Source organism: Hippichthys cyanospilos, chromosome 6, assembly GCF_059441005.1.
Source record: "Hippichthys cyanospilos isolate Australia breed blue-spotted pipefish chromosome 6, RoL_Hcya_1.0, whole genome shotgun sequence".
Lineage (NCBI taxonomy): Eukaryota > Metazoa > Chordata > Actinopteri > Syngnathiformes > Syngnathidae > Hippichthys > Hippichthys cyanospilos.
The window spans coordinates 14,854,741-14,882,499 of record NC_142374.1 but is presented as its reverse complement, the minus strand read 5'-3'; the positions used below and the strand labels follow the sequence as shown (position 1 = coordinate 14,882,499).

The 27,759-nt window shown below is 41.9% G+C and overlaps 1 protein-coding gene across 2 annotated transcripts; it reads left to right on the top strand.

Annotated features, from left to right (window-relative positions):
• Positions 1 to 13,439: 13,439 nt before the first annotated feature.
• On the top strand, positions 13,440 to 27,359 carry LOC148422317 (zinc finger homeobox protein 3-like). Of its 2 annotated transcripts, none has more exons than XM_088417673.1 (10): positions 13,440 to 15,117; positions 15,192 to 15,730; positions 15,814 to 16,027; positions 16,642 to 16,740; positions 16,831 to 16,952; positions 17,037 to 17,147; positions 18,659 to 18,821; positions 18,938 to 23,598; positions 23,673 to 24,323; positions 24,413 to 27,359. In XM_088417673.1, exons 1-10 carry the CDS (start codon positions 13,452 to 13,454, stop codon positions 24,527 to 24,529), a joined length of 8,343 nt encoding a protein of 2,780 aa, XP_088273799.1. In that variant the 5' UTR covers positions 13,440 to 13,451; the 3' UTR covers positions 24,530 to 27,359. The 2 variants fall into 2 exon arrangements, with proteins under 2 accessions (XP_088273799.1, XP_088273798.1); XM_088417672.1 differs by having other exon boundaries at positions 16,828 to 16,952.
• Positions 27,360 to 27,759: the final 400 nt, after the last annotated feature.

Here is a 27,759-nt window from a genome sequence, read left to right as displayed (position 1 = left end):
GCATTTTGTAACATTTTATATAGTTAATTTTAGTGTAAAATTTGACAACAATAAACTATACCCACAACAACATCAACAACAGCTACATTTAAATCATTATAATAATCATCAACATCACTATCATCATCATCATCATAAGTTATTTAACACTGACATTCCCGCCTCTTACGGTGACAAGAAAATACACAAAATGGATTCTTTTCAAACGAGTCTTTCTTATTGATGAAAATAGAGTGCAAATAATCAGTTTTCACAACACATCGAATCTACTTTATTTTTAAAAACGATTTCAAACCACGTACCCAATTTTCCTTTGGATGGTAGAAAACTGTTTGCTTGTTGCAGCATCCATCCTCTGTCTCAGCATCTGTCTTTGTACTTTCACTGCGACATAAGCGAACGTGATTTAGTGGTGCCTGGAAATTGTGATGTTTTCTGTGCCTGAAGCTCAAAGTTGTACAATATTTTGCTTGCAACACAAACAAAATACAATCTGAATCAGTGGCGTCTTTCATAAGTGAGGTAATTTGGTTTAAAGATCTCCATTTAATTTTCAAAAAAATTGACTTTGCCAAAGTGTGCTGTCCGTCCATCAAAAAACCTACCTATCCATTTATTGAGTCATATGGTATGTACTGTATCTATCATCCATGCATCTATATGTGTACTGTATCTATGTACATATCTACTATCCATCCATCCATCCATCCATCCATCCACCCATCCATCAATTTATCACTATCTATAATTCACTCTATTTATGGCCCATGTGATTGGATCCAAACAATGTATTGAGGCACACTCATCTACATCCGCCGCTGATATTATTAATGTCCCCCCGAAGGAGGCCATAGCTGAGGTGATGAGATGAGATGAGATGAGATGAGATGAAATGAGACGATACACTTTATTGATCCCCAAGGGGGAAATACATCTGTCAGAGGCGGTAGGCAACAAAAATGAAATGAAGCAGACACATCGTTGGGGCATAGCCAAAATAAAACAGGAAAGGTCTGCACAAACCAAGAGAGGCCACAAGAAGAATTACAGTGTAAGGTGCATCTGCATAATCTAAGAACATTACAATATCAGTATGTGAGAGCAGTACAATATACATATTTATAAACATGTAACACTGTCATTAATAATATGTTTATTATATTGGTGGTTTATAACTCTACATTTACCCAATTCACCTGTACGAGGCAAAATCATAAAAACACCTCCTGCTACGATGCACTTGTAATGATGCAGAATAAAACCACAAAAAACACGTTATAATAATTAATACCTCAATCATAGCCAAGCATTATTATATGCTGCTCTCATATTGGATTGTGTTTCAGTACTTATTGAAGTGTCCGATAAATGTATAATTCTTATGCGCATTTAAATGAAAAAAGGCCCCCCAAAAAACATGACTATAAAATGTATTCACCATGAATCCCAAGTCAGAGAAAAAAAATGTTATTGTTTACTTTTATTCATGTAATGTTGTGTTGATTAAATAAAATGTTGTACCGGATAAATACCTAGTTCTGTTTTCACATGACATCATGCATTTCTTTAGCACACCCACCATGTAATTATATATACATTTATTTATGTCTATTTTTACATTCTTTGTATAGCAAAATATATGAACGCATATACACCGGCGTCCAGCCACAACATCGTGATGACTAGCAGAATGTAATGAGATTCAATGTCAGAGTCCCATCAAATATTTGTGTTGGTTTTGATTGGCACTGTCACTGCAATTGCAGTTTGCAATGGTGTAAGAAAGCAGCTGGATACTCCATCACATTGAGAGCTATGTCTAAAACATTGAACATTATCACCACTGTAAAGGCAGATTTATTGACAGACTTCTTGTATAATGTGCCACGTCGGTGTATATGGAAGACTGTATTCCTTACCATATTTATGTTCCGGTAATCTGAACTGGAAGGTGGACTGTTTTGCACTGTACCCTGCCTTCAATATTATTACGCATGTGCTACAGGTAAGTCAAACAAACATTTCAATTTTTGTTTTTCGGGTGAAGCTTTTTAATGTAATTATTCCCGTCTGCATTGAGCACTAGATAGCAATCTCAGATACATTTGACAAAATTCGATTGCGGAACAGGATAAATGGCTTGAAGAATGATTTAAGCCTTCTTCGCTCCCCCTGGGCTGGAAGGGGGATAGAAGGCTGGCTCTTTTTAATGATGAAATGGACACGATGAAGCTGATGCGAGCTAGAAAGCGATCCATTATGTTTTGCTAACTTACTTAAGGTGACCACAATTACCAAATTAAAACCGAGACACTGGCATTTAGCTGAAAATAAAATATGCAATACATTTTCACCATGAATTGTTTATAAACAATTTCATCACTAGTCAATCTGGTGACCGGTCGTTGTGTCTACTTTAGCTAATTCTAAATGCTAAAGTAATGACAGTTCAACAGTGCGATGCACTCATGAATATTTAACCTTTTTTGCTCGGTCCCGGTGTTGTGCCAATGTAGTAAAATTTGTATCCCGTCAACTTGAGTTGACGTGTAGGTGTTCTGGTTTTGGTTCGTCAAATGTAAAATATTCCATCTATCAAATGCAATGTGCTTACAGACTAGACATTGCTGTTTGGTGTGAGTATTCCTGTAGATATTTGCTATGTCTTTACTGTGTGAGGGATCATTGAATGCTCCTCGAGTCAATCGCGGAACACAAGTGCAGTATTCGCTTTCTTTTGCTTTTTTTTTCAGCTATTGATCGTTGAATGCGATCACTTTTTTTTGCAAAACCTGGCCCATAAAATTAAGAGTCAATTGGAACTACAAACCTTGTGTTTCCACATTAGAAACCCGCCGTCAGAAAAACTGAGCTCACTAGTCTGACATTTCCCATGATTCTTTGACAGAAGCAGGAAATAGTGGTTTCCTGTATGTTGAGCGCATGAATGTGAAAGAAAACAATTTAAATTCCTTTTTAATTGGTTTATTATAAAACTCTTTATGATGACTGTGTGATTGAGATGCACATGGTCCAAACAATTTACTTACTTACTGGTTTGAAAGAACAACAAAAAAAAGAAACTAACGAGTTAAACCGTGATGACCGGTCACGCCAAACTTACTCAAAGACTCTATAATCAAACATTTTACGCATATCTGTGAGAAAATGCCTTCTACAAAACTAACGGTGAAGGTATTAGGTTGAGGCCTCTTTGGGACTTACTGTAGATAATGACTAACTGGGATATTGGCACACTTAGACCAGTTTCTATTTTAAAGGGACATGGCACATTAATGAACACTGGTACATGTGTAAATATGCTGAAGTTGGAAAAAAGCAAATTTACACTGATAGTCTTTTGGCAAGTGACAAACATTAGCAAGACCTCAACAAGTAAGAAAATTATTCAATTAGTTCACACTTTCATATTTAATCAACATCTAAAGTGCATAATTCAAGGATGGCCCACTTAAATGGTGGACGGGGCATACAATTGTTCACACATAGGACCATAAACAGGCTACAGTATATGACAAAAACACAAATTTAAATATGGACAACATATGAATACAATTCGATTTCATTTTTCATAATACATTTTTTAATACATGTATAAAAGATCCACAGTTGGAAACCATCAGCAAAGAGTTTGAACCAAATACAACTACATGTTATGATTTTCATTCTAGTACAAAAATCTCTCTGGCATAAAATGATCATTTAAAGATGGCAAAAAACAGGCGGGCAACAAACGAGAGAAACAACAAGCATTTGCAATAAGTTCACAAATGCATGAAGAAAGACTCATTTTCAAGCAGTTTGATTCACTAATTTATGTATGAGTTCTACTTTGGATAGTGATGATGAGTCAGACTCAGCCATTTTCTTTTCAATCTTATTGGGTGCGGGAATTAAAAAATACAAATGACATAAAATACAAACGACATGATAATAGTAATAGTAAAAAGTGTCTTATCCGCATTGCTAAGTAATATGGACAATTTTTTTTATATAACTATCCTGAATACTCTTATTTTTCGGAATACTGGGCTGGAATAATGGAGAATGAGAGGGTCGTTCCTTTCAGGTGCCAAAATGTATCAAAATTACCTCTACCATCTTTGTGGGGTTTCTAATCGACATTGTATTGAAAAATACAAAAAAAGTCAAATTGAGTCAATTATCTTTGTATGGTGCAAATTCAAAACAATTCACCTCAAGGTGGAAATCCACTACTGTGGATGGAGCATTAAGAAATCAATTGAAGCTTAGAGAAGCAAGCAGGAATAAACTATTTTTTAGATATATTCAATATCATGTTGATAATTTTCCAGTGTTTTATGGAAAAATGAAGTGCATTCTTGGATGTAATGTAGTTGGTGCATGCGACAGAAGACCATTTCTGTGCATTGGCTTTTCATAGATTCAATAATTAATCTTAATTGGACTAAAGTATTCTTTGTTATTCCCATTCAAAGGTCAGGTGAACCAAACTCCCACACACGCCGGATCCGATTGTCATTCATCAACTCAAAGCTGCCAAGGTGTGTGATGAAAAAAAGGTAGGCTGTAATCAAATACATGAATTTAATGTACAATCAAATTTGTGTGATATTTGTTTTGGTCGTAGCCAAACACCAGTGGTGCATGTCCAGTGTATCCAAAAATGTACTATGGTCAGATAAGTGCAGGTAAACAATAGGATTAAGAAAAAAACGACGTTGGAACAGGAATGGACAGAAGAATGAAAGAAAACATGAATTAAAAAAAAAAAGAAAATTAATGTCTGTTAGATAAAATTATTGATAGCTTAATTGATCATTTGAAATAAAAAAAAATACTTGGAAATAAATCTCTTAAAAAGAAATGTTTCACTGCTTTAATTGTCAAGAAGGCTACGCAATATTAAAAAGAGATTACCTAAAGCAGTCGTACTTGTAGAATCCCAACAAATCCCTAAAAAATGTTTGGAAACGTGCTTATCTTTCAACATTGTCTACGTACGAGGGTGCAGATAAGCCTGGAGGCTGACATTTTAGAAATACTTGTATAAATGTAAAGCAGGCCGGCGCTGAATGAACGTGGCTTTAAAGAGGGAAGGGGGGTGGCACATTTTGAAACAGAATCAGGGAAAGCAAATTAATGGGGTGTATGTCTTTACCCACTCCAACCCCCCTTTCCTCATTTTTTTTCTCCCCCCTCCCCTTGGCTGCTTGGCCTATCATCTATCTCTGGACGATGGTAGGGTTGTCATGTCTACCGGCCCGCAAGTTACTATGACAACAGCTCACCAGGAAGCACTTGCTGGGGAGGTTATTGCCTCCTTGGGGATGGAGGAAGGACATTGGAGGTGTGTGTGTGTGTGTGTGTGTGTGTGTGTGTGTGTGTGCGTGCCCTAGGTTTTTGCCACAACGTGGGGACCAAATCTTGGGTTTCACTGTTTTGTGGTGGCTTCTGGGACTTGTGGGGATTATTTTGGTGGACCCCACAAATTCAGATTTTTTTTTTGAGGGTCAAGGCTTGATTTTAGAGTATAGCTTTGAAATAGATTTTGACTGAGGTTAGGGTAAGGGTTAGTGTTAGGCAATCTGTTGTAATGCTAAAGTTAGTGTTAGGGACTCGGAAATACATTATGTCAATGAGATGTCCCATTACGATTGAAAACCTCCCTTGTGTGTGTTTGTGTATGTGTGTGTGTGTGTGTGTGTACATGCCTGCGTGTATGCAGCATCTAAAAACATGAAACTATGACTTAGGCAAGTATGTTATTAGGGCAACCATATCTATCATACTGAATGGAAGGACTCCTTACGTCTATAATCCCAGTCAAGGACATAAAAACAGAACATTTAAAACGAAACAATAAATAAGAATTTTTCCATTTGACTCAATGACATAGCAGATTGTCATCAGTTTAAGCCTGTTTTTAAGAGAATTATATGTGCAAGGAGCATTATATATGTTCAGCAATCAGTCACTGTTATGCACTCTTGCCTGTTCTTCCTGGAGCTCCAGATGGGCTACCTGGAACTACTGGAGAAGGGCAACCAGAGGCACTATTTTTTATATTTTTTTTCAGGTTACCTCTGGAACTTCCAATCAGCTACCGGGGCAACACCGCAATACACAAAGGGAATTGGCAAAGATGGATGCTCGATTGTAGAATTCCTCCCGCTTTAACTTAGTGGTAAACTAGATAATATGACGAAATGAAAAGCTTTCCAAAGGTTGACGTGACTACATTAGCACTGTGGTTGGTGCTAATAAACTATAAAGTTGTTTCCAAAAACCGAATGATACCTTGTTAAAGGATTGCAGAGAGCATATGGTGAAGATAAAGTGCTTCGCATTTAAATTGTGATCAAGTTGGATTTTTCATCAGTTGGATAAAGATGCGTCTTTCGACAAGAGTAGTCCGATTCAAGTGGAATCGAATATGTAACATATAAATACTTTCCACATACATTACAAATTCTGGTACCCACATACACTTACATGAACATTCTTTTTGGGAAGTGGATCTTACTTCGCAGATTTCTACCAGCATACTGTAGTGAGGACATTTTGGAAAAGTGAGGATATTTAGGCTGGGCCTCAGATATTCAGGTCTCTTTTTGAGAGTCAAGACTTGGTTTTAGAACAGGGGTGGGCAAACATTATGACTCGAGGGATGCAAAGGATTCTAAAATTTGACAGAAGGGCCAGAACAGGAGGGGATGGATGGAGTGTTTTGATAATCCACCACATAAGGGAAAAAAAATGCAGGGAAAAAAGGGGCTTTAATTCAAATGGAAAATTAACAAAACCATTACAACAGCGTTATTCAAGTCCCATGCAACTATTTATTGAAATGACTCTCCTCCTGATTGATGATTTGGTCAAATTTGGCGGGCACATATTATACAAATATATATAAAAAATTTAGTGGGACACATATTGCCCATTTCTGTTTTAGAGTATAGGGTTTAATTGGGTTATGTTTGAGGTTAGGGTTAGGCAATCATTTGTGATGGTTAAGATTAGGTTTAGGAGCTGGGTCAGCATTGCAAGACGTCTCTTCAAATGGCTGCTTGCATCAACGCACAGGGAGACAGGATTTGCAATGAACCACGCGATCATCTTTTCATCTAAGGTTTCATATTTCAATCCTCATATGTCATTTGATTTACATTTCATTCCAAATAAACAAGCGTAAAAGTGGAAATTTGTGGTGATATCTCTATCACGTCGTAGACTTATTGGTCATGTACGTGTCTGTGACGTGTCATCAGTAGTAGGTAAATGTCAAGAGTGACGACTTTGACGAGCGGTCAAAACATGTCATTATTACGATACTGTATTAGAATACATGATTTCTCAATGGTATTTTAAAACGTTTGTCTTTTCTTGTTTAAAAATATATTCAAATGACTTGCTGTACTTTCAACGGTGGTATCAGATTACTCTGAATGTAAACAGAGGAACTGAAATACACACGTCACATTATATATATATATATATATATATATATATATATATATATATATATATATATATATATATATATATATATATATGTGACGTGTGTACTTCAATGATGTAGGTTTATGTTATTGACAAAAATACACGATGGCCTGTAGGTCCTTAAGGTCTTCACTTTCATTTCAGAGCAGCCAAAAACTTCAAATTGTAATTAATGTGCAGAGTTGCTAAATATATATATATATATATATATATATATATATATATATATATATATATATATATATATATATATATATATATATATATATATATATATATCGGTACTTGATACTTGGACTAGCATCAGTATCAAACATCCCTAACATGCTAGAACGGAGTGAAGGGTCAACTGTAAGGACACTTTATATTCAGACTTGCTACTCCTGCACCAAATACCACAACCTCTCTAGTCCAGAGTGGGTGTCGTGCACATGGGCTAAAAAGGAGGCAGGGGTGAAAATATGAAGCCTCAGATGGGGTGCCCTATTTTGCCCAACATTTTTTCATATAAATGTCACTGATTCAAGTTTAGAATTATGCCTGAGGTGTGTGTGAGTGTTGGGGTAGGGGGGGCTCACAGTGCTTAATTGCCCCATTAGCACTGCCAGGGTAAATTGGTGGAAAGGCTAAATATGTATCATATTGAAAACAACAACAACCCCTGGCATTCATTCACCTGAGGGTACCAGCAAAGTGGCCGTCATGCAACGATAAATGTAGACTTACTTAATAAAACATTTACATGGCATTATACTACCCACCCTTTTCAAAGCACAAGTTAAAATAAGCTGTAAATGCAATGCCCCGTATTGAGATGTTTATACATATAACCTCCTACCCCCCAAAAAATAATAAACTGAGTGTGTGAGCCCATGGGATAGGAAAGTCAATGATTCAATCATTTAAAAGATCATTACAAAAAAGAAAATATTTTAACACTGTCCCACAGAAGCGTGATGGCAAATTAATTATAATTTGTTTCCTTTTTTCAAATTATTTTTTGTGATTACCTGAGTGAGATTTTTTTTCTTTTTCGGTTTGAGAAGATTTCGCAATGTGTATTATTTATTCCATCAAATAATTTAAATCCTTAACAGGGTTATCATTTGAATAGATGATTTTTGTCTATATTCTCATAAGGTTTATTATATTTAGCGCTATTTTTATTGTTTTACTTGATATCATAGTCACTAATACCAGCTCTCAATGACTGTCGGGACATCACATGCATATAAAATATAGTGCCCAAGGCCTTGAGGCACCCATTTTGACTTACGATTTCCAAATATGGTTGGATGCCACAGAAAGTATTACCACAGCACAACATCATTGAAAGACAAGAAATGAAAAGGATTATTATAAATTTATGGACTATGGATACTCACACCCATGCAACCACACAGGCAAACACACACACACGCACGTACACACACACCTTTTTTATTTAAGTGAAACCAACGACAACCAGAACAACAAGAGGTGAAAAAACCCACGAATGGACATAAAAACAAGTCATCTGATTTATGATTATGATACCTGCAGGCGCATGCCAGCCACACAATCACTTTGAGGCTTTTTCAAATCATAAAACAATTATTGGATGAACAATAAACGTGGGTCAAGTCTCATCGAGCATGATTTTAATTGGCCAACAGATCAATTCCTTAAATACTTAATGGCTTCATAATAAATGGAAGGGGAAAAAAACTTCAAATTGTGAATGTCTAGGAAAATATTAATATTCACTTAAGAATCATAGCATGATATTGTAGTAACCTTATTTGATACTGCTTTGATGGTAGAGTTTTTTTTCTAAATGTACAATTGTTAAGGATGATGTCAACTTTGTATAAAAAATATCAGGTTTCATTAAAATAGGAAATATATTTGTAAATGTATATTCTTCAGCCCCTACTACATGCACTATGGCCATATTGCACATCCACTGTTTAAAATCACAATAGCATTATCATAACAATGGGGGCGATGTTCAAAGAAGGCCAGAGAAGACAAAAAAGGTCATTTGTGATGACAGACATATGGATGGACTTTCACACTTAAATCTATTAAAAATGTTATCTAACGAAACAAAAGCAGTAATAGCTGACGTAACAGTAAAGGACACTTTGAGACTTACTTTACATGATGAGTAAACAAACAAACACAAATCAGTGCACATTAGATGTTTAAGCTCAGTTGCATAGGTTTAAAACACATTGGAATCTCTTTAAACGTGATGGATTTTAAATGCTTGTTTGTCATATGCAAAATCACGACAGGCAGGCTCGTAATCTTATAATTTTCCTTCAAGATGCAGTTTAGTTGGAAGCAAATGTCACATAAAATGTTAACACATAGGGAATAAAATATGACAGCTGAGGGCGAGTGCCGCATTTTGTAGCGTCACAATAGTCTCCCGAAAAAGTAATTTCAATGTTTTGAAATATAAAATAATACTCAATTACACTACCTGCAATTTCCCCATTTTGAATAACAGCAAAAATAATCGCATTAATATATTAATATCTTATGACGCGTCCGAGACCAATTCGAGCGTATTACACTGTTTTATCAGCAAATGTCGGGACTTTTCCCCCAACATTTTCGCTTCGTCCTTGTCCAGCCCCCTCCCTCGCCTCTTTCTCTCGCTCTTGTTCCCTTCCTCCCCTCTCTCTCCCTCTCTCGCGGAATCCTATTGATCCAAACGGTCTAATTAGCGACGTCTGCGCAATTACGCGCATGCGCAGCGGGCGCCATCTCAGCCATTTTTTGAAGGAAACTAATTAGCAGGAATAAAGAGCCAAGTGTTTTTCCCCCCCATACCGTGATCAGAACTCATTCTACCTCTGGAGCTCGCCCAGAACCCCTCCGCCTGGCCCCCCCACCAGACCCCACGCCCACCCAGCCTGCACCCCCGTCTTGTGTGTTTACTCCAGCCTGCCTTTGCCTTGCCTTGCCTGCCTGCATGTAGCTTTAATTACACTGTTTGCTAAACAACTTGGAAGGCGGCTGCGCTCGCCTGTTCTCTCCCCCTCATCCTTCCTCACTTCCTCCCTTCCTTCGCCTGCACGGGATCGTGCAAGAAAAACAGTAACCAAAAAAAAAGGGAATGCGTGCTTGTTTTTTTCGGACTACGACGACACCCTCAACCCCGCGGAGACTGGTGCCGGAGCCGCTGCAGAAATGTGAGTGCTCAGTTTGTTTATGGTGGAGGGAAGGGGGGGGGGGGGGGGGGGGGGGGGGCATAAAACGCGCAAGGAATGAAGCTTAAGTTGTTTTTTTTTTGCTGGTGCGCCTAGTCACCTGTTATGTGTGTGATGGCGGTGTAAACAAAGCTGCAAAAGTGGTGTGGTGAGTGTAGTGTGCCGCTTGACAACACTCACACGCGGGGAGAGAACTCTTCAAGTCACCCCCCCGCCACTATCAACACTACCATCCCTGCCTGGAGCTGTGCAAGCAATACTGGCCAACGCAAAACTCGCATTTTGTGCGTGTGTGCGCGCGCTTGTATGATTTTCTTACCTGCAAAACTCCCTGAGAAACCTAAAAAGGTTAAGACAAAGATTGTTCAAAATCAAATCCACGTGAAACGTCCACTGCGAATGTAAGGGATGAAATACATTTACACCCTTGTCGAGCAAAATACAACTCTCCTGCGTTCTTTCCTGCCTCTCATACACTCACGCACGCGCACACAGACACACATGCACTGTACTTTTATGTTGTTATGTTTTTATGTCAACCGTATAAACATACAATTGTGTTAAACTCACAGACTGTCATGATATTAACTCAATCTAATGGGGAATTTGGGGTTATTTTTGAATTGGATCCATTCATTCACACACATGCACGTTCATTGCACCTTTAGGTCTGCTCTGTTCTAGCAAAACCCAAAACATAACCTGGCATTACAAATCAAATACAGTTGTGAATTTTAGGTGTTTAAGCTTCTGATTGGTTTGTGTACACAGCAAAGTGCTAACGCTAACTTTAGATAAAGCCAGGAATAATGGATAAGAATGGACTCTGCTGAGTTTGACAACAAAAAAAAATGTGTATAACCACTTGACCACGGTTACAGATAAATATGCAATGTTATGTTGGTCAAGTGATGCTAAATTGACAACACCATTTCTTTGAAAAATGAAGCTTGTACTGCACAGTGAATTTTAAGGCCCGTAAAATAGAATCTGATTTGTTTGTGCACACGAAAGGATGAGTACTCACACACCACAAGCATTATTTCAAATACACACACACTCACTACTTATAGTGTGTTATGTATACACACACAGTAACGTTTTGACAAACAAAAACAGGCTGTCATCACAGAAACTAACTGTAATCTTGAATTTCGGTATCTTTCAACCAAAATTTGACGACTCTGGACATTTAAGAGGAACACACACACACACTGCACATTTTTTGGCAGTCTACAATAGTAATACATAATCCTTAAAAAAAAACAATGTGCTATCGCAGAAATTGATGTCGATGTTGACTTTCATTATCCTTAGATTTAGGTTCGTGCACATCAACACTTGCAGAGTATTTTTTTTTTTTTTTTAATTTGGAGACACAATTGTGTTTTAAAATTAACATATAGCAGGTGCAATATTGGTGCATTTTCCATGTTTGTAAATGTGAGTTTCTGAAGCAGGATATACGCACACTAGCTTTCTATGCGCACACGCTCGCTCACATTCACACACACACACACACACACACACACACACACACACACACACGTTAAATGCCAGTTTCCCGTATTTGTGATCAATAGCCGGCCAGGAATGCTTGTATAAATAGTTGCATCTCTGATGGTCCGAGGCTATCGACCGCAGTGTAAATGAAAATCTTTATCAGATTAGAGACTATTCTCAGCTGTTGCGGGTTGCTAGCGGGCCTCAAAAGACCCCGTGGCAGTATACCACAGAAGACACGAAGACCACTGCAGTGGGCAGGGGTCTGTGGCCTGTGACACAAACACAGTGCATTAAAGCGCTATCAGTGTGTGGATGTGGGTCATATATCTTGAAGGGGGGACTCGCGTGAGGGGGTGGTTGGTTAGGGCCAGAAGGTGGAAGGTGAATTAAGGTTGCTGCTTGATTCCTAATAAAGGTCAGTAATTATATTGTGGGACAGGAGGGAGGAGCATCTATCTCCTCTGGCATTTGCAGGAGGAACACTTATTTTTGTATTCCACTCTTCTGATTATGATTACTAGTGTTTTTGTCTTTTTTTTTTTTTTTAAACAAGGTACTGTGCAGCCTTGAACATTTAATCCAGTCATCTTGAAAGAAGAATATCAAATATTTCTTGAAATATTATTTCAATTGATGTCATTCCACTAAATTAGTGTTTTGGGCACCAAGTCATGTCATTCATACATACGTTGTAAACATTAGCCTGCACATTTGCTGTAATCTGGACTAACCTCGTGCTCGGTATAGTCTACACTACCCCTTTCGTTTGTTTGGCTAATTAGAGCTCCCTCGCCCCACCTTTAAATGCGTGTGGCCAAAGATGCAGGAAGATACAATGGTTTTAAAGCTGTGCTTTTAGCCACTTTTTATCTTTGTGTGGCAATTTAGTCAGAGCCCTTTAGCTCCAAAGCATTCAGTTCTTTATTTAATCCGATCCCCCGAGGAATATTATAGACCTCCTGCGTAGCCCTTACCCGCATTCCTCCACCTAGTTTGGCGCTTACGCTATTGATTTTCCCATTAAGGGCTAACGCTAACCCCTGAGTAACCGGCCTGTGTGTTGCACGCCCTGAAAGCTCTATTGAACAGATGTTATCCAAGGCCTTTAATCAATGGCCTCCACTGTTATGCAATATGATTTACATGACTCGTTTGTTTCATTTTCTCCACTTTCTTCCTCTTTCTCTCTCTCGAGTGCAGGTGGGGTGGTGATGCACGGCAGCTGTAGCCTCCGCCATGGACATTGGTGAAGGAGGAGGAGGGGATGGAGGGGGAGGAGAGGACAGAGAAGCGGACCTCGGTCCCCAGGCTTTATCTCGCCCTCTACCGACCCCGGCTTTCAATCCCGAGCAGGGGTCGGCCTCTTGTACCTCAGCCGGGGTCCCTGCCAAAGAGCCCCCGACCCTGCGCGAAAAGCAGGGTGTGGTGGGCGCCGAGGGGTCCCGTGCTGGTGGAGACACCCAGGTAGGGGGGCAGAAGGACGGACGCCGTCACACCCGTCAAGAGGTGGGAGCGTGTCAAATGCCGTGGATGAAGGTGATCTTCCGGGAGGAATATCTGTCAGGGCAAAATGGGGAAGGGCACGCAGGCATGGGAGTGAAGTCGGCAACAGGGGGTCTCCCAAAAGCCCTTAGCGACAACAACAGCAGAAGAGGAGAGGAGAAGGAAGACGAGGAGGTCATCTCAAACCAAAGCCAAACCAAATCCAAATGTTCTTTATTACCTCAACAGAGCCAGCAAAGCGCTTCTTCCAGCACGGCAAAGGCCAGTGGCACGCTCGACAGCAAAGCAGCCGCATCTCCAAAGTCCTCCCAGACTCCCCCCAGCTCACCAAAAGCCTCCCCTTTTCTTTCCACCTCTCCAAAGCACTTCACTTACCCATCCTACACTTCTGCCCTGCTGTGTGACACGGAGGCAAAAGAAATAGCGGGAGATCAGGGCTGGATTTCTGGGTTTCCTCAGAGCTTTAAATCCCAGCAGTCAACTCTGGCTTTCCCTTCGGCAGGTGTGGAGGGGGCCAGTGCGCCTGCTGAGGACAACGGGCCAGCAGGGGTTCCTCATTCTTCCATTTCCAATGGAGATGGTGCCAAAGCTCCAGAACCAAATGACAGCCAGCTTGAGACTGACATGGATGACGAGCGAGACATCGAAGGAGAACAGAAAGAAGCTGTCCCCAAAAACCTCAACCAAGAGCTCTCCCCAAATTCCTTGACGAGTCACATGACTTTAATGCACTCACGTAATTCCTGCAAGACGCTGAAATGCCCCAAGTGTAATTGGCACTACAAGTCTCAGCATACTCTGCAACTCCACATGAAAGAGAAACATCCCGAGACGGGCACCCAGTGCGTGTGTGGCACCTCCGGTGGGAAGTGCGTTTGTGGCAGTTCCATGCGGGGTGTGTGTGGCTACTGCAGTTCAGGGAAACCCCATCCCCGCTTGGCCCGGGGCGAAACCTACGCCTGTGGCTACAAGCCTTACCGCTGCGAGGTTTGTGACTACGCTACCTCGTCAAAAGGCAACCTCAGCATTCACATGCAGTCGGATAAACACCTTAATAACGTGCAAAACGGGGGACACGCCAATGGCCAAATGCATACTTTGCATGTTAGTCAAAACAATGGCAGCTCCTCCACGGTGGACGAGCAGGTGTACAAGCACCCGCTTCCGATTCCCGCCGCTACTGCGCAGCCTGCCAAGCTCACGCCACCTGCACACTCTCCCTCGCATGGCAAGCGGTGGCGCTGTGACGTCTGCGACTACGAGACGAGCATTGCCCGCAACTTGCGCATACACACCACCAGTGAGAAACACACGCATAACATGCTGAGGCTGCAGAGGGGTTACTACCTATCCCACTGCAGGAGCCTTGCTCCCCATCTGAAACACCTACAGAACACAGGTAAAACATACATGAAACCCTGAGCCATTGATTAAGTAAAAGTGTAAAACGCTCACAGTTTTTTCTTCCGTCAGGTGGAGAGCTATCCTTGAACCTGAGACTGACGACGCAACAAGTCACAGAACAGCCCGTGTCCCTTGGCTCAACGCTGACCCCTTCCCCATCGCCTTCACCTTCTCCCCCGCCAGTCTCGTCTTTGTCTCCCACCAGACAGCTCTCCCAGGGTGTCTTCCAATGCCTTGTCTGCTCCTGTTTTTCTTCTGACAGCTTGGAGTCTGTGGAGCAGCACCTGACTGCCCCTCGCTCCCTGTCCCAGTCTGAATGGTGCTCCCTGGTTGCTGGTGGCTGCCACTGTAAACTGTGCGGCTACACCACCCCGCTGAGGGCGAACTTCTCCTTACACTGCCAGACTGACAGGCACAGAACACGCTACCAGCTTGCGGCTCATGTTCAAGAAGGGGGCGACCGAGGTCAGGAAGGCGCCGCCTTGATAGCGAAGGGCAACCCTATCCAGCTGAGGTGCAACCTCTGTGAGTATGCGACCAGCAGTTTGGAGAAGCTACAAGGGCATTCTCGGAGTTCTCAACATGAGTCCAGCATCCGGGTTTACAGAGTAAGCATTCACTAACGCGTTCTTTCCCTAAAGATACAGCATTTGAAAGTAACACTTTCATCGCATTTTTCTTTTGCTTGCAGTTCCTGCAGCAGTATGATGGCGAGGTCGATGGCGGTTCATATCTTTTCCATTGTCTCCTATGCAACAACTCCTCTTCCTCCAAGCTTCAAGTTTTAAGACACAGTCAAACCCAGACCCATCAACAAAGAGAGGGGCTTCTACAGCTGCAGCCAATGGGCGGAGAAGAGCTGGCAGCAATTTTTACCATCAGAAAAAGCCCCGATGGGGTCACAGGTGAGAATATGAACCGTGGAAGTGGATTTGACGTGCAGCCGCATCCGCTTGCTGACAGAAGAAACGAGGCCAGGGGATTAAGATGACAAGTGAGAAAATGAGTAATGGCTGTTGCTTGGCTATTGATCGAGTAAATTGATCAGTCGATACACATCCTTGTGATATCCCCAATCGCCCTTGTCGACAGCTAACTAGCACCTGCTAATCAATGAACCAATACAAATCCCCTGGACAAAAAATGGTTGAGGCTGAGGCTAATAATGAGTGTGAAACATGCCTTATAGCTCATTAGCTTGTGGTTACTTAATTTTGTAACAGTCTGCACATTAAATTAACATTTGCTATACATCATGTTCTGTACTTTGTGTGAATTAAGATTCATCGAGGCAAACTGATGTATTCCAAATCTAAACTAGCTCTTCTCTGCTTTTGAAGAGAATCTAATGGAAAATCAATACCTGATCAATAGGCTATCAAGACAGGCAAGAAGAATGAAACATAGAAACAGGTCACTTTTTTCAAAACGGGAGCAGCTCGAAAATAATATAGGTTTAGCCTAAGCATGATTCCTTAAGTATGCATAACATACCAGTTATTATATGGTCATATCTCAGGAGAACTTGAGGATGAGGAAAATTCTGGCGAGGTCACCACCGGTCCTCTGGACCAAACCAAAGACAACTTGGGAGTTAAGCAGAGTCATAAAAACAATGGTAAGGCAGCCAATGATAATTCTGACATTCATTGCATAACCGAATAATAGTCAGCCAGAATATTGACACATTTCGATGTTTCTGAAGAAGAAAACCTGGTGGAGGAGGTGGACAAGAGGGAGTCATTCAAGCGTCAAGCATCTGCATTTGGGGAAATGGAAAACATCACAACCAAACGACCCCGAACACACCAGCCAAATGAGAACCAGCAGGTAAGCACCCGACACCATGCGGACCAGAAACTAAATTTTAATCTCTTTCCTCACGCCATGTTTTTACTCTTCTATCCCATTCAGACTGTACAGTGTCCTTTATGTCAAGCTAAAATCTCATACACACACCTTCGGCCGCATCTCACGCATGTGCACAGTGTGGCACAGGACTGTGTGGATAAGCTCATCAGCACAGTAAGTGGATGCAAAGCGTGCATTTGTTTTATGTGCGTTTGTCCGGGCTAGCACAAGAAAATGAGCAGGCAAAGGCGTGGGGGTTGGGGAAGAGTGAAATGTAGGGAGACAATTCCATTAAGAAGGCACCAGAGAGCAGGGCAGCTTTTTAATGCATGTATAAGGAGCTCCCCATGATCATTGTTGATGCGTACAATCTATGTATGTGCGCGTGCGCATTAGAGTGTTTGACTGCAGGAGTGAGGGGAAAAGCCAGTGTTTCTATAATGCATCTTTAAATAGCCCTCTATTACCAGAAGTGCAGTCAAGCTATACAAAAAAAAAAAATGAAAAGAACAAAAAAAAAAAAAAAAAGTGGGGAGGGGGGCATGCTTTTTACTGTGACTCTCCAACTAACAAAGACCGGTCATCTATCCACATCACCATCCTCCATCTTCCTGGCCCCGTATGCTAAGTGGCCTTTGTCTCCTGCTCTCTTTGCCTCCACTTCACGTTCTGCTTTTCACCCTTTCTCCCCTCTTCTGTATCCTAGCCCCCACCAGCCCACATGGCTACTCCTATCATTCGTATTTTGCAATCTCTGTCCCTGCCCCTCCCTTTCTGTTTCTCATTTTTTGACGTGTTACCCCTCCCGCCATGGCGCTTGCTGAGGCAATTTATTTCATTTTTTTGTTGACTGGCCCTTAGGTACACCCTCCCTCTCTCTGGTCTCTCTTTTTCATATTCTTCACCCCTGAGCACTTACCTCCCCCCTCCCAAACACACCCAGACCTACCACCATCCTCCATCCTGCTCGTACACCTCCCTCACTCACTCTGATAGTAATTGAGGTTCATTAATTCAGACTGAGGTGATGATGGCCATTATGTACCTTGCTTTCCAATTACGCTCTCTAGATTAAGCCTGACCTTCAGTTTTCTCTGCAGTGTGTGTGTGTGCGGTGGTCTCATCTCTCTTCTTATGAAGCTGTTACGTGGCGAAAACTCTTGTCATGTAAATCTCATCTTTAGCCTTCCACCCTTTTCCTTTGGGTAGCGTGCTGCTTCGCGTAGATGGCGCATTGGATCTTGAAGCTGTGGAGATGGAGGTTTCGATATGAAGAATGATTTTAAATAAAATTCATTATTCAGCTCAGTAAAGTTTTATTAAACCCCCGGGGCATGTAGGAGGGCGTCATTGGCTGCTGAAGGGCAGAGTCACATATCTCAACCATGTACACTTATTATCAAGTTGATGTGCCTTGCTGCACCATACAGACAGGGAAAAGATAAAACAATACACTTAAAGATCCTCTCTTGAATGTTTCATGATATTAGGACAGGGAGTGTAGCCTCGTTGTGTTTATACGTCTTGCAGTTTGTCTGCTATTAAGCTGTACAATTAAACATGTTTTATTCATAACGTTGGCTAAAGAAAAATGTTCCCCCTTTCTCTTTGAATTGCCAAGCGTTGCTATTTTTAAAAGAACATCTTCAAAGAGCAAAAGATAGGACACTTTTTCTGTCTTTCAGGTTACACCTTCCTTGGAACAAGTTCAGCCTGTGCAAGAAAATGAACTGCCATCTGACCTGTGCATGGATGACACAATGAAAGGTCAAACCATGAAAATTAGCCCGCCAAGCCTTTCTAATGCAACAGATTCCGTTACCTCAGAAAATTCACCAAAAAACAAAAGTAGGTGTCAAAAATAGAACAGTTTAATATTTATATTGTTTTCATATATATTATATATATATATATATATATATATATATATATATATATACACATTTGTAATTTGTATTTGGCAGGCATTTTAGGGGAGAAAACTGAAGGAAATGTAGCCGCACCCAAAGATGTTACTGCTCTACTCACCCCACCCCTAGACGACAACGCCAGTCACCCTTCCAACGGAAGACCGGCTCCTCAATCCCTGACTCACACACCTCCCTCCTCCCCTACTGCTGACCACCCTCATCTTTCTGATCGTCATGGTTACCGGTTTCGTTGCAGCAGGTGCAGCCTGGCTTTCCCTACGCAGGAGAAGCTCCAGCTTCACTGGCAGTACCATGCCATGAGGGCGGCGACAGAATGTCCCCTCTGCTCCAGACAGTGTCGCAGTCAAGAGGCCCTGCAGAGACATATGCAGAATACACACTCGCAGACGGATAACACACTGAATGCAGCCTCCCTCCCTCAAATGGCACAATACATAGAACACAGTGAGAGCCCGGTTGAACAAGATTTAAGTTTGTCACCTCAGCCTGGGCAAGAAGCTGGTGAGGTTGAGGATGAAGAGATGGAGGAAGAGCTGCAGGAAGAAGAAGACAACACTGAAAGAAAGGAAAAAGAGGAATGGAAAAATAAAGACCTGGATGCTGAAACTGGTGGAGGTGATGAGGATTTAACTGAGCCTGAAAAAGTGCTAAATGATGAAATCCCATCAGAACCTATTGCTATTTCTCCGATAAAAAAGAGCTCTAACCCAACAATGGACCGGTATTTGGATCCAGCAAGGCCTTACAAGTGCACCATATGTTCTGAATCCTTTACCCAGAAAACAATTCTTCTAGTTCACTACAATTCAGTGTCTCATCTTCACCGCGCCAGGCGGGCCCTGCAGGAGTCCAACACGGGTGTCTCTGCTCCAGAGGCTCCCCGTGGCCAAGATCCCCGACCCTACCGATGCAAACTATGTGGTGTGGGCTATAGTCAGAGCTCCACATTGGACATACACCTCCGCTCAGTTCTTCACCAAACAAGAGCTCGTGCGGCAGGGAACCCAGATACACAAACACCGGTATCAAGTCTAGCTACACCAGTATCTGCTACCACAACTACTACTACTCTGCCTGTTACAAGTGGTAAAGAGACTTCCAAGAGTTTGCCTCTCACCACAATGGCAGATGTTGCTAGTTCTTCATTGGGATTAGTAGCGGAACTCCAGTCAACTGTGTCAAGTGAAGGTCAACAGGCTAAAAAGAGAGTGGCAGAACTGATAGCATCAAGAAACCAGCTGCTACTAATGCAACAGCAGCAGTTGGCTCAGGCACAGGCCCAAGCCCAATTACAACACACAGCATTGCTCCAGGCCCAAGTAATGCAGCATCTTCCTATTGGACCTGAGAGTCTTTTTCAGCACTTCTCTTTGGCACCAGAAAACTTGCTGTCTCTGCAGCAACAACTTCTTCTGCCCTTTTACTTTCCCGGAGACATGAAACTTAACACAGAGTTGGCAATAAAGAGCTTGGAACCTACCCAATCTGAGGCGGCCAGGCCTACCCTGAGTGAACAGATTAAGGAAGAGGCTAAAAAACACATCAACCCTGAAACTGGTCAACAGCAAACACATAGTCAATTTTCATCCTCGGATGATATCCCTACAAAACATGTAATGGCTTCTGATATCAGAGTTGAATATAGCAGTGGTCCCTGCAGCCCAAAAGAAAAAGAATGCATCAGAGGTCTTGCTGATGAAAAAGAAGAAATGTCTGTTCCTAGTGTTAAAAACGAGAGTCAACCACAGGAAAATGATTCATCCGCAGTTAGTGTTCCAAAATTACAGTGCCCCCCACCAAGAGTGCCATATGCTGCTGTAAACGGGGAAGCTCTTAGGACCTTGTTGCAGAGTTATGGCTATGAGTTGGCTTTACAGTATATACAAAGTAGACATAGACACCAACAGCAGGTTGCTACCCAAATGATAAGTATAAGAAATGAGTGTTCTGATATGCACAAGATGGAATTGTTCTCAGGGGAACAAAAAGGAACGGTTGGAGTAGATAATAGAACTCTGCTAAGCTACAATAAAGATGTGAAAAAAGAAGGTGAGGGCATTCAAGGTGTCCCAGAGGAACACAATCAAGGCAAATATAATGATGCAGATGAACTGGCAAGCAAAGAGAAAGAATGTTGCGGAAGAGGACAAAAGTGTCGAGATTGCGGAAAGTTTTTTTCAGATGCCATGATTTTAAAAAGTCACCAAGAATACATTCACAGACAAGTGCTTCCCACTGCGGCGTTAGAAAGGTTTTCCAGAGAATACAGACTACAATATGATCAATTGTACCCCTTGAAAGAGAAAAAATGTGGAGGAGATTCATCTGAGAGTACAGCAGTTCCAAATCCAGCTACATCCTTGGAATCAGAAATCATATCGGAAGCTGATGTGCCTCAAGTTAAAACATCACCTCTATCCTCATTTTCGGATTCTGAAACAAAAACATGTGGTCCAGCGGAAGACTCAGCACTTACCTCTGTACCCTCTTCTCATTCTTCCTCTCAATCTCAAATATTTCCCCCGAAGGACACGCCCCTTTCAAGCACATCTTCTGTTAATCCTCAAAACAAATCGCCAGCTAACGCCTTGCCTGTTCCCTTAGCAAAAATACCAATGCTTTCTCTTCCCCAGCTTCCTATTCCCCCATTGAATTTACCCAAGCTTCCTCTACCCCCAATTCCTTTTCCGATGGAGCTACCGCTCATTCCTCCCGTTGTAATGCAGCCTGTGGGTCTCCAGCCCCAAACCTGGTTGGATTCTAGTGTGAATCCAGAGTTAGCAAAACTGTACCAGTCTCAACTGCTTGGGCAACAGACATTGATAAGTCCAACAGTGATTTCCCAACAGTCTCAACTTAGCCCGGCCAGTTTGCTCAGCCAGCCTCCTCAAGCCAACTCTTCGGTGCTAAGTCAGCCAGTTCAGAGCAGCTCCATTCCAACAATGAAGCAGCCCCAAGTCAGCCCAACATTACTGGAACAACAGCAAGGGAAGAGAACCCGCACTCGTATCTCTGAGGACCAATTGAATATCCTGAGAAAACACTTTGATATCAACAGCCTCCCTAGTGATGAGGAGCTAAACAAGATATCTGGCCTGTCTGGTCTTCCTCACAAAGTCATCAAACACTGGTTTCGCAACACTCTTTTTAAAGAGCGCCAACGTGACAAGGACTCACCATATAATTTCAATAACCCCCCGACCACAGCCCTTGACGAGTCCAAAGAGGAAGTCATGCAGAACCCATCTCTGAAACTGTCTCCATCTTCACCATCTCCAGGACCAACAGACCTGTCCCATCAAACACAGTTGACAGACATCCAAAAAGGCGATACCCACAGGGGAAGACGCTCTTCTCGAACCCGCTTTACAGAGAAACAACTAGAGATGCTGCAGGGGGTGTTTGAAGCCACTCCCTATCCTAGAGAGGAAGAATATGACAAACTGTCCGCCCTGTTATCCCTCCCGAACAGAGTCATTGTTGTATGGTTCCAAAATGCGAGGCAAAGAGCCCGCAAGAGCCAGGAAAGAGGAGCAGATGATGGAATAGAGGGGACGAGCCAGTTTGACGTTCTCGGGAAGAGAGACGGATACTACAGGAGTGATGATACTGAGGATACTGAAGATAACAGCAATGGCGATGAAGGGCAAAGTGACTCTCACAATGACAATTCCTTGGATCTGGCATACGAGTATTATACCCATCCAGACTCTCCTGTCCTTGATTCTTCAACTCAATGCACAGAAAGCGAGCATTCAAGGAGCAATGAGGAATTAACACCTGCTGACAAGAAAATAGAAAACACAACTGCCTTTCAGACTAATAGAACAGTTAAAAAAGAAATAACAGAGCTAAACACTAGAAAAGAAATAGAGCAGGCAATGCAAAATGTGTCTGAAGCTGAGAATCTGGTTCAACCTCTGCAAGAGAGCTCAGCGGACAGACCCCAAGTTCACTCTTCTGCCCCCCTACAAAGCACAGAACAAAACAGCCCATCAACATCTGATGCAACCCAGAACAAAATAGCAAGTTCATCCCCAAATGGGGTTGTTGAAAAACCTGCAGCCAAATCACCAACGTTACCTTTGTCTTCAGAGTCTGAAAATACCCAACCTCGGCAGCCTGATGTCTCCTCTCATATATCTACTGAGACCCAGTCCCTAAAACATCTCCCAGTCCCAAACCCATTTCAGTGCAATCTATGCCCAATGTCCTTGCCGTCATTTCAAATGTGGCAGGAACATCAGACAAGGCACCTCCTTGCAGCTCAGTCCCAGGTCCAACTTCTTCACTCTGGTTTCACAGACCGAACATTGCCATATATGATGCTCCACTCCAACCACTCCCTGATGGCCAGCCAAATGCTTTCAGGTGCTATGACACAGTTGCACCCTAATGCCACAAGTCCTATGATTTCACACTTAAATGGCACACAAGTTAAGAACTCACTTGCCGACCTTTCTCAAAGCTCCTTGAAGCAAAACTCAAAACTAATCTCTGAGGGCAGCTTTGATGTACAAAGATATAGCAGAGACGCTGACGAAGAGCATAGAAGAGACAAGCGTCAGAGAACCACCATCACCCCAGAACAGCTCGAAGTGTTGTATCAGCGTTATAGCTTGGACTCCAACCCAACCAGAGGAGTCCTCGAGGGCATTGCACAGGATGTAGGCCTCACAAGAAGAGTGGTTCAGGTAAGAAACCAGATTGTTGTTGTTGTTGTTTTTAATAATAATTGACATTAACATGCTGATTTTTCAATACGCAGGTCTGGTTTCAAAATACACGGGCAAGAGAAAGAAAAGGGCAGTTCAGGTCAATGGGCCCGGGATCCAGTTTCAGTATGGGCTTGAACCACCTCCGTTGTCCATTTTGCCGAGCTCTTTTTAAGGTGAAGAGTGCTCTGGATGCCCACATGAGATCACGTCACTGGGCTGAAGCTGAAAGAGCAGGCTATAACTTATCTATGAATAAGAGTTCTAGTGGACCCAATGAGATAGCGATGTCTTCTGCCATGGACAAACCAGGCCCATCTATTGCCTGTAATTTTGTCCCAAACACTGGCATTGCCATCAGCAACAAAGACCAAACAGTGAAACCATCTATTACGTTTCTGTCTTCAACCAATGATCTCCACAACGCAGAGGACTATGATGACTTTGAGGAAGATGACGAAGAGTTCCATTGTGAGGAAAGTTCAAGTATGGCTGACCAAGGATCTCGGAGTCCCGAGGAGTCAGGGGGTCAAAGTTCAGACTGGGGTGAGCCTCAACCACACCACCATCAACGCCAAAGGACACAGATGAGCCACTTCCAAGTACTCCAGCTTCGAGATTTCTACAAGAGCCACCGTACACCAAATCGACATGAGTGTGAGGTACTAGGTAGGGAATTGGGACTGCCGCACCGTGTTGTGCAGGTAACTCTTTTGATCTGAATCTTAAAAGAATCAAAGAAAAATATAAAGTCAGTGTGCTACCCAAGATATATACTTTCAAATGTTTCCAGGTATGGTTCCAGAATGCCAGAGCCAAGGAGAAAAGGGCAAGAACTCTGAGATCTGACTCTGCAGAACGAGAGACTGCAGAGTTGACAGCTGCGGCCGGGGAGAGAGACCGGGCTTAATGAGGGTCCATTTACGAGCGTCGACTATGCCCTTAAAACTCATTTTCCTACAGTCAACTTCTGAAACAAAACTCCACTTTGCTGCCAAACCTGTTTCCTGAGCACCCCAAAGATGCAGAGCCACCATGGCCCAAAGAGAACAGTTTAACTAAAAGTAAACCCAAACCAAGCCCTGTTTGCAACAACTTTTATCTTTTTGTATTGCTCTGTCTCGTATGCGGTCCGTCTTTCCTTGTTGCCCCAATTCCTGTCGTCGGACACCTTTCTACAACCAAACTTGTCCTTGGAAAAACAACAACAATGCCACAAAGGCCAAAGAGCATTCTCTAAGTGTGTGACCTCACTGCCTGGCTAGACCTGCAGTCTACCTCCCGGTCACCGCAACAGACTCGATGTGGGCCCCTTCGTCCAGACAGTGCTTGAGGAAAAGCATTGTAGCATGTAGTGTGGTTCGTCAAAAGGCTGGAACAGGGACTTTCAAAGAGATTTTAGTGTAAATAGAGCGCTCCAAAAGATAAACTTGAACTGTGGAAAGAAAAAAAAAAAAGAAAAGAAAAGAAAACCGTTAACAATGGAAGATGAGGAGGAAACCAAGTAATATCCCGAAATAGGCGGTGGTATTTCCATTGAGCTTTTGTAACGACTGACTCAGATTCCAAAGCTCGTAACCAAAATTTTACATGTCTGTTGTTTCATCGTGTTTGTTTTCAGTAACAAACTGCAGAGCTGACGTCTGTACAGTGAAGGGTGAGACCTGCACCTGGCACAGCAAAAGAGGGAAGCTATGGACTGATACAGTGCCAGAGTGCAGCTCCACCCACCACAAGCCAATGATGAGTCTTCTGTTGTACATGGTTCCTTTTGTGGTTAATAGCCCAAATAGCACAGAGCAGAAAGGCAAGTTTGCCCTGAAAGGGACAAACTATTTTTATAGCACTCAACCATAATACTGTATATGATAACGTTAACCAAACTCAAATTTACATTGTGTGTGTGTGCGTGTGTGTGTCTAGTTATAGTTTCTTAATATAAATCTTATGAATTGAGATCAACTGTCTTGCTTCGGTATAATAGTGTCATGATTATAAAAAGATTGTGACAGCTTTGATATGTTCAGGTAAGGATTAACTGCCTTTCTGTTCTTTGAGTATACCAATGGCTTACCGATGTTATGTGACGAATATGAAGCTTTCTACGCTCAGGTCAGCAGCTCAATATGGCTCCACCTCCATTGTGAACCCGACAATTTCCGTCTGAGCGGAAGGGGCACAGTTTAGGTTGGGGCTGTTACATCGACAGAAACATCTCTGTATATCAAAGATCTGAGCTTTTCACCTCAAATAGATTGTTACAAAAAATATTGAAACTAAAGTGTTTAATAGCTTGAGGGGTAAATGTACAGTATTTAGCTTTTGTATGGTTGACTCGAGACTTCATTGGATGTTTGAGACGCAGTTCCTGTTTGTACACACCAACAAGGCGCTTCCGCGCTAAACAAAGGAAAAACTTAATGATGGATGTTAATGTTATTTTTGTACACTTAATTTATTTTCCCTTTTCTCCCCCCCCTATTTCTTTGAATGTTTTTCTTCCTTTTTTGCAACCAGTCCTTATCTAACTGTAATAATAATATAACAATAATAGCTGAACAATAATTAATGCTTTAAGACAAAAATCCAAAGACGTGATGATATTTTACCATAAGACCTACAACAGTCAGTGCTACTGTGTACTTGATGTTTTGCTGTTTTTAAAAGAAGGAAGGAGTCCCTATATCTAAGCTACTGTTTTCTGCCTCTCATAAGCACACTGGTGTAACCAAAACCCCAAACTAGAGCCATGGCAGTCTGTAATATAGCGGTTGAAGAGTTTTACTTTTCTGAGAAATATTGGTTTACTTTCATTTCAATTTATTTTCCTTTTTTTTTTTTTTTTTTTAACCAACAGTGTTAAACTCCAGCCCTTAAGGATGTCCAGTTTGCTGCTAATGTACTGTAGTTTCTATTGTTACTGTAGAAAGATGCATGCTCTGATTGCTTTACCACTAGGCTTTAATGACTACCAACTGTAATAATGATACCTGCAATGCTGTTGATTAACTAATGTTATTCTGTTGGAATTAAATTGGTACATGGGGCTAAATTCCATCAAGTTGGTTTTTGAGTACGTAATTGATTCCAAGTGGACAACAGCAAAAACATTTTTTTAACATAGTCTAGGTACAAATCTTCTTTTACACATAAAATTTGGTGTGTTTACGCTTCAAATATGAGAGCAGCATGTAGCATATCTGAAGGAGTTCAGCCCCAGAATTTCCAAGGTATCACTTTTTCTGTGCTTTGATGTCTGTACTCCATTTTCCCAGCGAAAGAAAAAAAAAAAAAAACAGCTTTCCAAAGGATGTGAACTGACCAACGCTGTCTTGTTTGTCCCCCCTCAAACTAACCAATGTTTACGACAACACCAATGAGCTTTCTCCTGTACAGTAATGTGCATTCCCCCCCAAAAAACACACACAAAAAACTTTTTCTACGCAATTATTTTCCAAGTTTTTTTTTTTCCCTTGATCTCTGGTGACCATAAGATGTACATATTCTTCTGCTGTGAAGGGACTCCTTATTGTAGGTAAAACTGACTCTTTTGGTTTTCTTTCCCTGGATATGTTGTTGCCATAGTGATGACCAAAAAGATACCTGTGATGTGCACCTGTCCTTATGTCTTGCTCCAGTGGTTTTGTGTGTCTATAATATTCCCTTCCCCCACACGCGTGTTTCTCTTTACCTTACCGCTCCCATATTCCACTGAGCAAAATAAAGTCTGCTTTGGTGCATGCTCTTGTCTCCTCCCTTTGGTGTGACGATCCACGTTATGCATGCTGTGCTATGCATGCCTCTTGTTTAATTTATAAATAATCTTTATATTCCAGGTGGTATTTCTGTGGTGCCGTGTGCATTGCTGGAAGGCTTTTGGTGTGCAATGGTGTGTACGTAAAGCGGCAAAGTGTTGGAAGCAAAGCTCTTTGGTGAATGGAGCCCTGACCTCTGGGGTCACTTCATTAATTACATCTCTGACATTCAGCCAGATGAGTTTCTTTTGTGACTAAATGATATGAGGAATATTAACGACTTTGGATGAATTACACCGCCGCTCCTGCTGATGATGATAATGTGTTTTACGACTGGGAGAGAGGGAAGGCAAAATTGCTCACTACAGCACATTTAGGGCACACT